Source organism: Priapulus caudatus, unplaced genomic scaffold, assembly GCF_000485595.1.
Source record: "Priapulus caudatus unplaced genomic scaffold, Priapulus_caudatus-5.0.1 Scaffold1371, whole genome shotgun sequence".
Lineage (NCBI taxonomy): Eukaryota > Metazoa > Priapulida > Priapulimorpha > Priapulimorphida > Priapulidae > Priapulus > Priapulus caudatus.
The window spans coordinates 75,860-89,825 of NW_014578432.1; the positions used below are offsets into that span (position 1 = coordinate 75,860).

At 48.9% G+C, this 13,966-nt stretch overlaps 2 protein-coding genes across 6 annotated transcripts in view; both read right to left on the bottom strand.

Moving 5' to 3' along the window:
• LOC106816412 (probable RNA helicase SDE3) overlaps positions 1-3,010 on the bottom strand; it is an 11,979-nt gene extending 8,969 nt beyond the window's left edge. The window contains exons 1-5 of one of the 3 annotated variants that reach the window (XM_014821021.1): positions 2,859-3,010; positions 1,645-1,752; positions 849-989; positions 249-431; positions 12-203 (exon numbers count right to left, since the gene is read on the bottom strand). In XM_014821021.1, the coding sequence (XP_014676507.1) occupies positions 12-203; positions 249-431; positions 849-989; positions 1,645-1,731 (603 nt within the window). In that variant the 5' untranslated portion in view covers positions 1,732-1,752; positions 2,859-3,010. Of the gene's footprint in view, positions 1-11; positions 432-848; positions 990-1,644; positions 1,753-2,858 lie in introns of all 3 variants that reach the window. The other 2 variants (XM_014821020.1, XM_014821019.1) reach the window with 2 other exon arrangements.
• A 1,121-nt stretch (positions 3,011-4,131) lies between these two features.
• Positions 4,132-13,966, bottom strand: part of LOC106816411 (putative helicase Mov10l1) — a 21,037-nt gene continuing 11,202 nt past the window's right edge. For 2 of the 3 annotated variants that reach the window (XM_014821016.1, XM_014821017.1), the window contains exons 7-14: positions 13,677-13,823; positions 12,854-12,959; positions 11,198-12,500; positions 10,338-10,447; positions 9,166-9,243; positions 8,332-8,559; positions 7,900-8,064; positions 4,132-4,223 (exon numbers count right to left, since the gene is read on the bottom strand). In XM_014821016.1, the coding sequence (XP_014676502.1) occupies positions 4,209-4,223; positions 7,900-8,064; positions 8,332-8,559; positions 9,166-9,243; positions 10,338-10,447; positions 11,198-12,500; positions 12,854-12,959; positions 13,677-13,823 (2,152 nt within the window). In that variant the 3' untranslated portion in view covers positions 4,132-4,208. The remainder of the gene's footprint in view (positions 4,224-7,899; positions 8,065-8,331; positions 8,560-9,165; positions 9,244-10,337; positions 10,448-11,197; positions 12,501-12,853; positions 12,960-13,676; positions 13,824-13,966) is intronic. The other variant, XM_014821018.1, reaches the window with a different exon arrangement.

A 13,966-nucleotide genomic window follows, 5' to 3' on the forward strand; every position in this document is an offset into this window, starting at 1 on the left:
TTCTCTTCTACCTTCTCCTGGCCTCTCTCTTCTACCTTCTCCTGGCCTCTCTCCTCTACCATCCCCTGGCCTCTCTCCTCTAACTTCTCCTTATCTCTTCCTTCTACGTTCTCCTCGTTTATTATCTCTAGCTTCTTCTTATTTCCCTCCTCCACCTTCTGACTTCCCATCTTTACCTTCTTTTGATTTCCCTCCTCTACCTTCTTCTGACATCCCTCCTCTACCTTCTTCTGACATCCCTTCTCTATCTTCCCCTTATTTCTTTCCTCTACTTTCTCCTCACCTTGCTCTACATCCTTATTTCTCTCCTCTACCTTCTCCTGGTCGTTTACGTCAGAGAGGACAGGTGGTTGTAGATCGTAGGGAAGGTCACAGCCCGTGTAAGCGTTGTTCTCTACACTATAGACCAGCAGCTGTCGCCAGTGCTTGTCCTGCGAGACAACAAACACATGTTAGCAGACGATTGCTGCAAGCACACGAGCGCGTGCAGGGCCGTAGGCTGAGCAAATTCCTAAGGTGGGCAAAATTTCATGACTCAACTGTGTAATGATGAGCGACGGGCGCAGTTCTTGATCGACGTCCATAGTGTGGTAGTGGTGGGTCTGAGACAAGGCTTTCACGGATAAGTTACCAAAAAAAATCACGTTTGGGTTATTTACGATTATTAGCTAAGCTTATTTTTTAGTTTTGGTCCAAAATCTAGGGGAGGGGCAGCTGCCCCCTTTTAGGATGCATGTCATGCCATGCACTCTGAAACATCCGAGACAAAAACTGTGGACACATGGCAAATCCGTCTACTGAGTAGTGCTGCGGGCGAACGCGCGAGTGACTGTCAGCGGGGGACACACCTGCGCGAGTACGTGCGGGTTGCCGACGACGATGAGAAGAGCCTGCGCGCGCGTCACGGCAACGTTGAAGCGCTTGGCGTTGCCGAGGAAACCGATGTTGTGCTTGCGGTCCTGGCTGACGTGATTCTCCGTGGAGCGCACCTATGAGGCAAGGCAAGAATATCAGATTATATATATATATATATATATATATATATATATATATATATATGGTTATTGCAGAGAGAAAGACAGAGAACTGCAGCAGAAACCAGTCAAAAACACTACTGTCACCTGTCAATGCTAGTCTACTATAATTTTACAAATTGGAAATTTCCCATTTGTAATTTGCAGTTTATATCCTATAGAAATGTACATAAACATAATAGGTTAGAATGTATGCTAATATGGGGTAGAATCTGTTACTGTATACGCTGTATATTTCGCGGTGGTTTAATTTTCATGAATTTCGCGAACGCGTCCCCGACCATGAAAATAACAACATGCGAATAATTCCTACCGAATAATACCGAATAATTTATAATTCACCGACCGCAAAATTAACCACTCGCGAAATTGTCCGTCAAGTATGAATTCGCAAAAATATCTGTACGCGAAAAATATGGTGTATATACAGTAGTTTTTTTCATTTATTACTCAGATATTGTAGGACTGATTAAGATTGAATCATCCCTATATGTATTGCCTAAGTTGCACACAAAATATCAGATGACGTTAGTCAAACAAATGATTACCATGCAAATAAAGGTTAAGTTTGTAGACTGTCACTAGATGGCGACACAATGCTAGCACTCACTGTTGATAGAATGACGACCAGTCGCTCTTGACCTTGGAACTCCTCGACCGAGCCGACCTTGACACCCTCAAGGTTGAAGCTGTTCATGAGCAATCGAATCTTTTCCACCTAATAAGAACAGTAGATAATATCATCGCAAGGTTTCCCTCTCTTATATTTGCTTTATGTTCATAACTTGTCCTCCTCTCTACTCTATCTCTCACTCTCTCGCTCCCTCTCTCTCTCTCTCTCTCTCTCTCTCTCTCTCTCTCTCTCTCTCTCTCGTTCTCACTCTCTCTGCCCCTTTCTTTCTTGCGTGCTCTTTTATCCTCTTGCACACTCTCTGTGTCACACACAAACACACTTTCTCTTTCTCTCCCCCTCTTTCACACACGCATGCACGCGCGCACGCGCACTCTCTTTCTATCTCTCGTTCACATACACACACACACGCACTCTCTCTCTTTCGCTCTCTTGCTCACACGCATGCACGCACGAATGCACGCACGCACGCACGCACGCACGCACGTAGCAATACTCTATCTTCTCCCTCGCGTCTCTCTCTCTCGTGCTCTCTCTCTCTCTCTGCTCGCTCGCTCTCTCTCGTCGCTCTCTCCGCTCTTCGTCTTTCTCTCTATTCCGTCTCTCTCATCTCTCTCTCTCGTTCTTCTCTCTCTCTCACGCACTCGTGTCCTCCTCCCTCTCTCTCTCTTTCTCTCTTCTCTGCTCTCTCTCGTCTCGCATCTCTCTCTCTCTTCGCTCGTCTCTGCTCTCTTCTATCGCTCTCTGATCTCTCGGCTCTCTCTGCCTCTCTCTCTCTCTCTCTCTCTCTCTCACTCTCGTCTCTCTCTCTCTCTCTCTCTCTCTGCTCTCTCGTCTTCTCTCTCTCTATTGCTCTCTCTCTGCTCTCTCTCTAGCTCTCGTCTCTTCTCTCTAGCTTCTCTCTCTCTCGCTCTCGCTCTCTCGTCTCTCTCGCAGACTCTTCTCTATCTCTCTCTCGTCTCTCTCTCTCTACTCTTCTCTCTCTCTGTCTCTCTCGTCTCTCTCTCTTTCTCGCTGCTTCTCCTCTCGCCCTCTCTCTCTCTCTCTCTCTCTCGCTTCTCGCTCTCTCTCCTCTCTCTTCTGCTCTCGTCGCTGCTTTCTCGATCTCTCTCTCTCTCTCTCCTGTCTCTAACACTCGTTCCTCGTCCTCTACTCGCTCCCATCTCTCTCCACCCTATGCGGCCACATCTCACCTGCTTCCTGTATGGTGTGATGACGCCTATCTGATCTGCACGCACCGGAGCGGTGTGGCGTTGTCAGCGCCTGCAGGATACCGTTGGATTTGCGCGTGCACCGCCCTCGACGGGACCGACGACGGGCTGTTTACCCTCACGCAGGTCCTGACCCTGCAAGTCACATCAACATGCTGCTATAGTCATCGTGAGGCCATAGGGCATATGACTGGATGCGGGGTTTCTCTCTCTCTCTCTCTTCTCTCTCTTCTGTCTCTCGCTCTCTCACTCTCTCGTCTGTCGTCTCTGGCGTCTCTCGGTCCTCCTCTCTTCTCGATCTCTCTCTCTGCTCTCTCTCCTCTCTCTCGCGGGAGCGCTCTCTCTCTCTCTCGTCAGCGGTCTTCTCTCTCCGTCTCAGCACTCTCTCCTCTCTCTTCTGCTCTCTCGATCTCTCTCTTCTCTCGCTCATCGCTCTGCTCTTCTCCCCCGGCTCTCTCTCTCACCACTTTCTATGCTTGCCTCTATCGCTTCTCTCTCTCTCGACTCACACACTAGTGCTTTGTTTGACTCTCTTATTTCTTGCCTGCCCCCCCCTCTCTCTCTCTGGCTCTCTGTCTCTCTCTCTCTCGCTTTCTCTCTCTCACACATTTCCCAGGCATGCTTGCTCGCTCTCACACTTTCAGGGCTTGGCGTTTCTCTCTCTCACACTTTCCAGGCTTGCTTGTCTCTCTCTCTCTCTCACTCACACACTATCTTTGTTTGACTCTCTCTATCTTCTTGCCTGCCCTCTCTCTCTCTCTCTCTCTCTCTCTCTCTCTTCTCGTTCTGTCTGTTTTGCTGTCCATGTTGTCTCTGGGATCTCTTGCTGGCTGGTCTCTCACTCTAGTCTCTCCAGCTGTCTGTCGTCTGATTGGTCTCTCTCGTCTCTCTCTTATCTGCTGTCCCGCCGCGCTCTCTCGCTCTGCGTATGGCTGGCTCTTGCCTGTCTATTTCATGATGTCTGTTCATCTCGTCTTGCCTGGCTGCCCTCTCTTCGGCTTTCTCTCTCGCCCTTCTGTTCTCTCTTCTCTCTCTCTCCCTGGGTCTCTGTCGCTCGCTCTCTCCTCTCTCTCTCTCCTTCTCTCGTTCCCTCTCTCTCTCCTGATTCCATCTCGCTCCCTCTCACATATTTCCACGAGAGAGCGCACCGTACCCGCAGCCTCCATGACCAGAGCTAGTGGAAAACGGGTTGCTTGTTGGCAGCGAGGGTGCCAGTGCAATGCTGTCTGCCATTGCATGGGTCATCGCAGGCAGACGAGTTCAATTGTCTCTTGTAGTAGAGACGACGGAGGGCAGAGTGGCAGCAAGACGCACGGTGTGAGCGGTAGAGTGTCACAGCTTTGTCACCTGTGAGCAATGATTGCGGTTATTTAGTGAACACCTGACCGGTAGCATTATAGATATAATGTTGTCACCTGTGGAGCAATGAGGAGTGCTATGGGAGTAATACTGTACTGTAGTATAGTATAATAGTTGTCCTATGTGACAATGAGGCGGTCGATTAGTCATTTACCTCGGTACCTGGTACGTTGTATTAGTTGTCACCTGGTGAGCAATCGATGCGGTCATTGAGGTAATCCTGTACCTGTAGATAGCTATAATAGTTTGTCACCTGGGCTGTAGCAAGTGATCGCGGTACATTAGTAATACCTGTACCTGTAGTAATAGTTATAATAGTTGTCACTTGCTGGAGCAATGATGCGCCGTCATTAGTAATTAACCTTGTACGGTAGTATAGTATAATAGTTTGTCACCTGTGAGCAATGATTGCGGTCCTTTGTAATAGACCGTGCTACCTAGTCAGGTATAGTATAATAGTTGTACCTGTTGAGCCAATGATAGCGCGTCATAGTAACCACCGGTGTTACTGATAGTATGGCCTTAGTAGGTTGTCACGGTGAGCAATGATTGCGGTCATTAGTAGACACCGTGGTACCTGTAGTATGGTATAAAGGTTTGTCACTGTGAGCAATGATGCGGTCATTGTAGGATACCTTGTACCTGAGGTATAGCTGTAATAGGTGTGTCACGCTTGTGAGCAATGATGCGGTCATTAGTAATGACAATGTACCTTGTAGGTATTTGGTAGTAATAGTTGGCACCTGTAGAGCAATGATGCGGTCATTAGTAATACCGTACCCTGTAGTATAGGTATAATAGTTGTCACCTGTGAGCAATGATGCGGTCATTAGTAATACCTGTACCTGTAGTATAGTATAATAGTTGTCACCTGTGAGCAATGATGCGGTCATTAGTAATACCTGTACCTGTAGTATAGTATATAGTTGTCACCTGTGAGCAATGATGCGCGTCATTAGTAAATACCGTCTGTGTCCAACGCTCGTTCTAAGCTGGTCGGTATAATTAGTTGTCGACTGTGAGGCAATGATGCGGTCATTAGTAATGTACCTGTAGTATAGTATAATAGTTGTCACCTGTAATACTGTCAGGAGGTATTGATACACTCCTGATACAGTCATAATAATATAATAACAAGTGCCGCAGAGTGACAGCGCTCACCTGACGGCAGGTGTTCTGATGCTAAATTTCTCGGGGGCAAATGAATCAAAGAGCACACCACAAGTCGCCGCGTATCGCTCTCCTCGTTGTCTGTCATTTTTTCTTCGATTCGCTCGTGCGTCGCTCTTTGCGCTCTCTTCACTTCGGCGCGTCTCTCTCTCCCTCTGCTCCGCGTCTCTCTCTCGCTTGCTCTCGTCTCTCTCTCTCCTCTCTCTCTCTGCTCGTCTCTCTCCGCTGCTCGGCTCTTCCTTCACCGCTCTCTCGCTCCCGTGCTCTCTCGTCGCTCGATCACACTCTCTCTCTCGCTCTCTTTCTCTCTCTCTCTCTCTCTCTCTCTTTCTCTCTCATCTTTTCGGCGCAGCTCTCTCTCTCCGTCCGCTCGTCGCTACTGTCTTCACGTCTCTCTGTCCTCTCTCTCTTCTCTCTCGCTCTCTCTCACTCTCATCTCTCTCTCTCTCTCTCTTCTCTCTACGCTCTCTCTTCCTCTCTCTCGGCTCTCCTCTCTCTCTCACTCTCGGCAGGGCGCTCCTCTCTCCGTCTCTCCACTTTCTTCTCTTTCCTGAGGCGGTTAGCGCGTGGCCCGGACGCGGCTGTGCGAGCTGTTCATGCGCCGGCGTTGTCATATACAGATGTCTGATGTGTCTATCAAGACTGATTGTTCTGGAGGGTCTTTGGTGCTAACCTAGCAAGACCGTGTTCGTGGAGCCTAGCATCACCGGCCGGCGGGGGTAAGCGTTATTATATAACTTCCATAAATGATTGTAATATATATGCTAATTTGGCGGTGCGTACTCCGGCAGCCCATGTTTATACTATGTGTATACTCGGGTTTCCAGCCAGCGGCAGCAGGTAGAAAAGTTCATAGGAAATATTTGCTCTAAGAAAGCTCTGTTGTCGTGCGGACAAGCTGACCTGACAGATTACTTGTCCTCCGGGAAGGACAAGTACGGACATACGGATGAGCCCCTTATTTCGAACACGTCGGATGGGTATCAGGAACTCTCAAAAGAATGTTCGTTGGCGATCGTATATGAAAGTTGCACGAGATGGCGACGTATGTTTAAATGTTTCTTAAGATTAAAGCATGGAAGCTGGAAAGCCTTCATGCGTACATCAGGCTATAGCAACAAACTACTTTGCAAGACAGAATAGGTAAGCACTCAGTCGCATTTACCTACGGCGAAGCCTCAGGCTGCGAAATAGAGAGCTGCCACCTGTAAACTAATTAACGCCAGGCAAAAACTACACCATACTATCACCCGCCACATGCGACTTGGCGAGTGGCCAAATGGAGCAGTGGCATAATTCAAGTTACAGTACACCCTGACAGTACCAGAATGGGCCCGCCATAGAAATTATTGACGATTTAAAGAGCCATAAACCTTCTTCAATCAATTTAGGCTTTTTGAAATTTCAGCTTGCTGACATCTGTAGCCATACATCAGGCATGTATAGATGTTATTAGCAAACCCGGCAGTCAAACTTCGTATCTAACAGTAAACAAATCCATGATTAAGACCCACCTCTTGAGATGTCAAAAGAAGTCTTATCAGGACACTGTACGTCTCTCGCACCGTCAGTGGAAAGCACATTTTCATCAGGTCCTGTTCAATAAAGCCATAGAAAATGCGTAGGTCACCGCTGGAAACAAAAAAGTGTTTCAATCGCTCCGTCACACCATGTCCATCCAGAAAATGTCGAAAATCTGCCTGTGCCCATTGACCTGTGGACGTGACCTCCAATTTCAGCACGAGTGATGGCTTTTCCTACCAATGATGACTAATACAACCCGACGGTATCACGGGCCTAGGTCGGCGTTATTATTGGTGACCGAAGTTCTAGCATTTCCTGCCCGTAGACCTTAAGGTAAGGGTGGGAATGTTCCCCCTTCTTTTACACCTCTTGACCTTTGACCTTTGACCCCCAGCTTCGACATCCCAACTCGTTTTCGAATTACCCCCCTACGTCCTGAATATCGTGACCGTACGTCGAGCCGTTTAGATTTGTGCCCAACTGTTGACAGACGGACGCACGCACGGACGCACGCACGCTCATGCGATTCTACAAGCTGCATCTGACTATGTCAGATGAGCTAATAATTAAATATTATAATAATGATGCGGTCATTAGGCTGAGACGTTAACAACATCATGATTCATAAACTTGTATGGAAAAACGATTTTCCCAGAATTTTTCAGATCTTTTCTTGTATTTTACAGAACTACTGCATGACAACATAATATTACCTGAATACAAGCTTTAGCTTTCGTATTGCTCGATCAGTGAATAGCCAAAAAAAGCAATAGCAAATTTTCTTGTATCATAGACAAGACAGATATGTGGCTCATTTCAATGACTTTTAATGAGCGAAAAATAAAAACAGGATTTTCCAGGACTGCAGCCTATACTCCTGGACATTCTAAACCTGGAAAATGGAATTCCAGGAGATTCCAGGTTTTGCTAACCAAGGCCTGCGCACAACGCCTCCGCCTCGACCACTCACCAGCAGGGGGTCGTACGATCCGTGGTTGGCAAACCGGCTCTCGTCTCGACAGTACAGGGGGCGCTGGCATAGCCGCTCGAGCAGCGACGTCTCGAGGCCGTATGTCTTCGCGAACGGCGAACGAAGCACCGGCCCCAGCTGCATGGGATCGCCGGACAGCACCACCTGGTGGCAGACAGCCGTACTCAGTGTTGTGTCCGTTGTGTATTATGTTCGTTATTTATATATATTATATTATATTATCGTTACATCATTACGTATGTTATGTTCTCGTACTTGTCGGTGTATATAGTACTGCACTTGGTGCTATTCTATACTATAGTATATTCTATGGTACTGTACTATGGTACTGGCACTGGATATAGACGAGTGTCTGGTTAGATAGGAGATAAGATGGTCAGTCGACTAAGAGGCTACTAAGGCGCCACCTACCTGACCTCCGGCCGGAGCCGCCATCGCAATGGGTATAAGGGTCTCTGGTTCGGTGGCCTGTCCCGCCTCGTCTACAAACACATGTGTGAAGTGGTCGGGCGGGAGTCCCAGAGCGGCGAGCGTGCCGCACGAGCCGCACGTGCTCACCACCAGGCGGCGACGCACGGCGCACGTCAGGGCGTCGTCGTCGCAGCGCACGCAGTAATCGCGAACGTCGTCCGGTACCGTCTGCAACGGCAAGCAGCGCGATCGATGGATCGAAGGAACAACAGAGCGACGAAACTCATACAGGGACGGCTCGGGGTAATTCGTTGGGAGCTGGGTGTTAGGGTGGTTTCCTGTCATTGACTAACAAAAGGGAGCCCCACACAGGGAAGCTCGAGGAATGCCTGTCTATTGGATGAGCAACCGACTGCCAGTGCTACTTGTCATGTTGCTATGTCAAACACATAAACAAATGCCGGCAAAATCAACAGTAGTTGCTTTTTATTTCGAATAGTTTGAAAGGTTCAAACACATCCGAACAACATAATCGTCTCAACATACATGACGTCACTTACACGAAGATTTGCTCGTGTGGCCAATACGACACACACACACGAGATGCGCGATACAACACGGCACAGCAATTTAGTGACGCAAGAGAAACGCGTGATGTACCAACCACACGTATACAACGCTCACACCGAATCATTACAGCTCTCTCGTCTGTGCACTGCATTCGTTTACACGTTAGAGTGACTCTAGTCAGTCTAGCGCCTGCCTGCAGGGTTTCACGCATCAGCTGGAGACGTAGCTCTAAATTCTAGAACTACACAAGGTGTAGCGCCTCACCTCGTCCGAACGTTGGAATGCCATGTATCTGACCATGTCAGCTGTCGTCACGCGTCCACTCTCATGCAATCGTTGTACCTAGGCACAGACACACCAGCTTGTAAGAATGACAGGTCTGCACTCAACACGAACAACGTACTTACACTCTGCACATGCAAGAACTCTAGCTGTTGAGTTGCTGCAATGATACCATCACCGAATTTTCGATAAATTAATTGCCACTAAGTGCTGCCACACTTGATAGGGACTTCATTTGTTTACCGATTCCCAAAATATCCTCCATCGTATATTACATACACTATTGACTGCCTGTTGCAACCCTAGTCTTCAATGTTATCAAGCTAAAATGCTGAAAAATATTCATGAAAATGCATATTTTAAATAAATCGAATTACTTAATAATATAGAAATAATATGTAAATATATTGTACATGTATCAAGCTTAAGTACATAGAAACCAACGATCAGAAACTGAATTACTCCTGCTAACCCGTGATGCTATTCAAAGGGAACACCAAAAGTGTTCTTTATATACAGGTACATCTGTTCTATACAAGTGTCTGCTGACACAGGTTTGACTGTCTATATATATATGTAGTCCGTACAAAACCTAGAATAGGAAATAATATATACGTCAGGGGTCGAAATTAGATTTTTATTATGGTATCCATTCGGGATACCAGGTATTGAAATCTGGTATCCCCCCCAAAGATCTGGTATCCCATTTTTTGGATAGTAATTTAAACAATGTTGGTATCCAAAATCTTTAAATATGCAATAATAGCATTTGAAAATTATTAATATGTAATGTAACTATTATATAAAGACATGAAAACAGATTCACAGATATGCACAGACAAGTACACTGCAGACGCATTGTCTGGTTCGCTTGATACAATGTATACACATCACATTTATTATCAGATCGCGCGCACTCGCTCTACGCGCACTCGCTCAGATGCGCTGCCATATAAAGTTGATAACTCAACAACCACTATCCCGATTTTGACGAATTTTTTATACTATCCCGGCGAGATACCAAAGCATTGAAATCTGGTATCCAACACAAGAATCTACTATCCCGCGGATATTGGGATACCGCTAATTTCGACCCCTGTATGTGGTGTACATAACGGTACGTTACTACAGCCACCGAGCGACTGTATGCTTACTATAAGGTCAGCAGCACTGTTGGAGGGAGTGCAGACGAGGATGCGGGTGGACGGTAACCGTGACAACACCTGTAGCATGGCCTCGACGATGGTGATGGTCTTCCCAGTACCTAGAAACATAGACGCACGCACGGGTAACTATCGCCTGTATACGAAGGTACACAGGCCTGTATATCGCCTGTATACGGAGGTAACTATCGCCTGTTCGTTAAAGTTAAATCCGTCCTGCTCCTATGTGGGGCATAGGGTGGTGCCTATCTCCGTTTCCTTAACCCTGGGCCACGCAGCTGCTTTAATCAACAGTAAATACTACAGCGGGGGCCCGGGTTAGTCCACTGGTAGCACTGTGAGCCAACTTTCCACGCTCTATCTCTATTTGCTGAGTGCTAAGGCTATTGCCCGAGGCCTGAAATGTACCACAAACCTAGTCAGTCATTATGGAGAGGGGGGGGACAGAGGTATAGAAAGGGAGGGTGGGAAGCAGGGTCAGAGAAAGGGGTGGGAGTGAGAAAGAGAGAGATGGGGAGAAGTAGAGGGGAGAGAGGGAGAGAGAAAGAGAGGAGAGGCAGTGGCACTGAGTAGCAAACTGCCAAAATCGGATTTACTCGCGAACTGCAGCAACTAGGCCGAGGGACTATGTTACTTACCTACCTATAAAACCGTAACCTTAGTCAACCAGAATTTTAGACTTTGCCTAAATACCTTTTGCCTAATTGCCTTTTGAAAATTTTCTATTTTTTAGTTTGTAGTAAGCATAGCGAGCGGGTGACTTCCCCATCTTTAGTTTCTCCATGACATTAAACAAACAAGGTCTGGCATTTCAGTTGTCTCGGCTGGCGTCAGTAATGGTGATTACTAACCTGGAGGCCCGAACAGCACGTAGGGTGTTGGCCGACTCTGTGCACCAAGCATGCGCACCACCGCCGATCTCTGACGACTATTCAGCGCCGCGTTGAAGAACTCGAAACTATGTGGCGCTGTTGTTGCATCCGGTACTGCTGGGGCGACTGGGCCCGGCGGTGACCATGTGACCTCTGCCTGGCCATCGGCCGTGCCTGGACCCATGACCTTCGTCCTCCCGTCGGCCATGATGCCTGAAGGTGACCCCATGACCTTCGTCCTCCCGTCCGCCATGATGCCTGGAGGTGACCCCATGACCTTCGTCCTCCCGTCCGCCATGATGCCTGGAGGTGACCCCATGACCTTCGTTCTCCCGTCGTCCATCCCTGGTGACAACCCCGCCTCTGCGCGGCGCACCCTGGGTGCGGCACGTCTGCAGCGTACCGGCGGCGGCGGCGGCGGAGGCACGTACAGCGGCATGCTGACCGTGAGCCGCTGGGGAAACAGTACGGCGGCGCCGACCAGCGGCGCCCTCGCGACGGCCTCGTGGTGGCGCTGCGTCTGCGCGCGGCTGCAGACGAACGCGACGTCGACGGCCCCGCCCGCGTACTCACGCTGGAAGCTCGGGTGGAACGCCAGCAGCACCTCCTCCTGCCGCACCGCGTGCACGTACCCCTCGTACGCCGGCGCCGCCGCTCCGGCGGCGCCCTCTGTGACGAGCGCCTTGTCGCCGAGCATCAGCGAGGGGCGTCCCTCGGCGAGGCCGGGAACGGCGAGCGCGAGCGTGTCGTTGTCATGGTGACGCGTCATCGTCGCGTCGCGCAGGTCGTTCTCGCGCATCTCCATCTCGGAGACGATCTCCTCGACGTGCAGCAGCGCGTGGAAGCGGTCGCCGAAGTTACGGAGCGCAAGCGGCGCGCGCAGGCACGAACGCTGCGTCGCCGGGTCCTCCCCGCGCAGCGCCCCCTGGCGGAGGTCGCCGGGGACGGGCCAGCGACCGAGGCGGGCGAGGAACGGACGGGCCTTCGCCGGTAGGGGGCGCTGTCCTGGCACGACCCAGCCGCCGTGTTTCTCGTCGAATCGCTGCTGAGCGTCGCGCGCGCGCTCCCGGCGCCCCCTGTCCGCGCGTGGCTGCGGCGCGAGGAGTGACTCAGACGGGTCGCGCACGGTGACGCCCACGCGCCGACCGATCTTGAAGCCGTCAAACTCAAACAGTAGCGTCTGCGTTGCCGTGCCGACGTCTGTCGCGTGGCAGATGATATTCACATAGCAGATGCCACCAGGCAACAATGCGATCCCATCCTCCTGCGCCAATACCTCCACCTAATTATGTTATCAAAAGTATCTATCTTAAAACAGATAACAAATAAAGAATAAAAATAATAAATAGATTCATAAATTAGTGGAATTTTGTTAAAATTATTAGTTTGTTGCATTAAATAGTTAAAAATTAATGAATTACTAATTACATTCTAATAATTATTTCACAAGAAATCTACCCATTATCTACCTACTAATCACATCACGTGATTGCACGCGAGCAAACGAAGGGTTTTTACTCCAACTAGGGCAACATTTGCGATTATTACGTCTCGTGCAAAATCGAGATCAGACGACGATAATGACAACCAGAGATTTATCGGGTACAATATGGCCGCCGATGCTCAGTCACTCACCTGTTTTGGATCAGTGCTGATTATCTTTGGTGAGTCGATGGTGAGCTGTGTGAGAGTTGTTGTCACACGACACCTCAGCAGCATCTGCTCGGTGCTGCCCTCGTTTCTAAACGAAAACACAAACAAGTAAGCAGCAGTTCGTCCCCGGCGTAACATATCGGACTTTTCCTCCAGGATGCATCCAACTCATATCTATATGTGTCATCATATATGTGTCTATCATATTAAATGTGTAATATATTGACATTACTCATACATATTGCACTGTACCAGTACAGCACTTGGCCTCTTGAAAAATTGGGTTTTAGTACTGGCTAGTTGCAGGATATACAGTATGTATATCTGTACTGTTCTACCATTCCGAAATCCAAAAAAAACTCCAAATTCCGAAACGTGTCTGGTCCCAAGGGTTTCGGATAATAGATTGTGTACTGTAGAATTGACTACTCCTCCCAGAAGAAGGAGTTAAGCTATATCGCACACGTCAGCCTCACACGACGATGACTCGCTGTATCCAGGCGGTCCCGTACACCGTGCGCCGCGGGAATTTGATCTTGTGCACAATAATGCTGTGTATTAGGGATGTTGATATCTGCTCATAGAAAGGACTACTCCTCCCAGAAGAAAGAAGCTACAGTTAAACCTCGATTATCCAAACGAGACGGGCGGGGAGTATTTTGTTCGGATAACTGATCTGATCGTAAATAAAGGGTATATTATTCACGGGACCTTCAGATCTTGTTCGGATAATCCGAAATTCGGATAACCGAGGTTTGACTGTATATCGCACATCATGTCTGTCACATGTCAGTCGATGACTCACTGTATCCAGGCGGTCAGGTACACCGTACGTCCCAGCTCCACCGTGCCAAACTCCAGCGGAGAGGTGACGGTGACGCCCTCTTTGTTGCGCAGCAGTTCGCCGAGGAAGCTCTTCTTCAGTGGCGTTGTCGTGACGACGATGCCGGGCCTGCAGGAGAGCACAGCAAAACCATGGCAACAGGAAGCATGTCAGGACTGGCACGTTTCTGTTGAAGTCACAGGCGAGCCTACCTTTACTGCATAGCAACAGAAAATGCACAAACCCTGCAAATACTTTACCCCCACACCAAG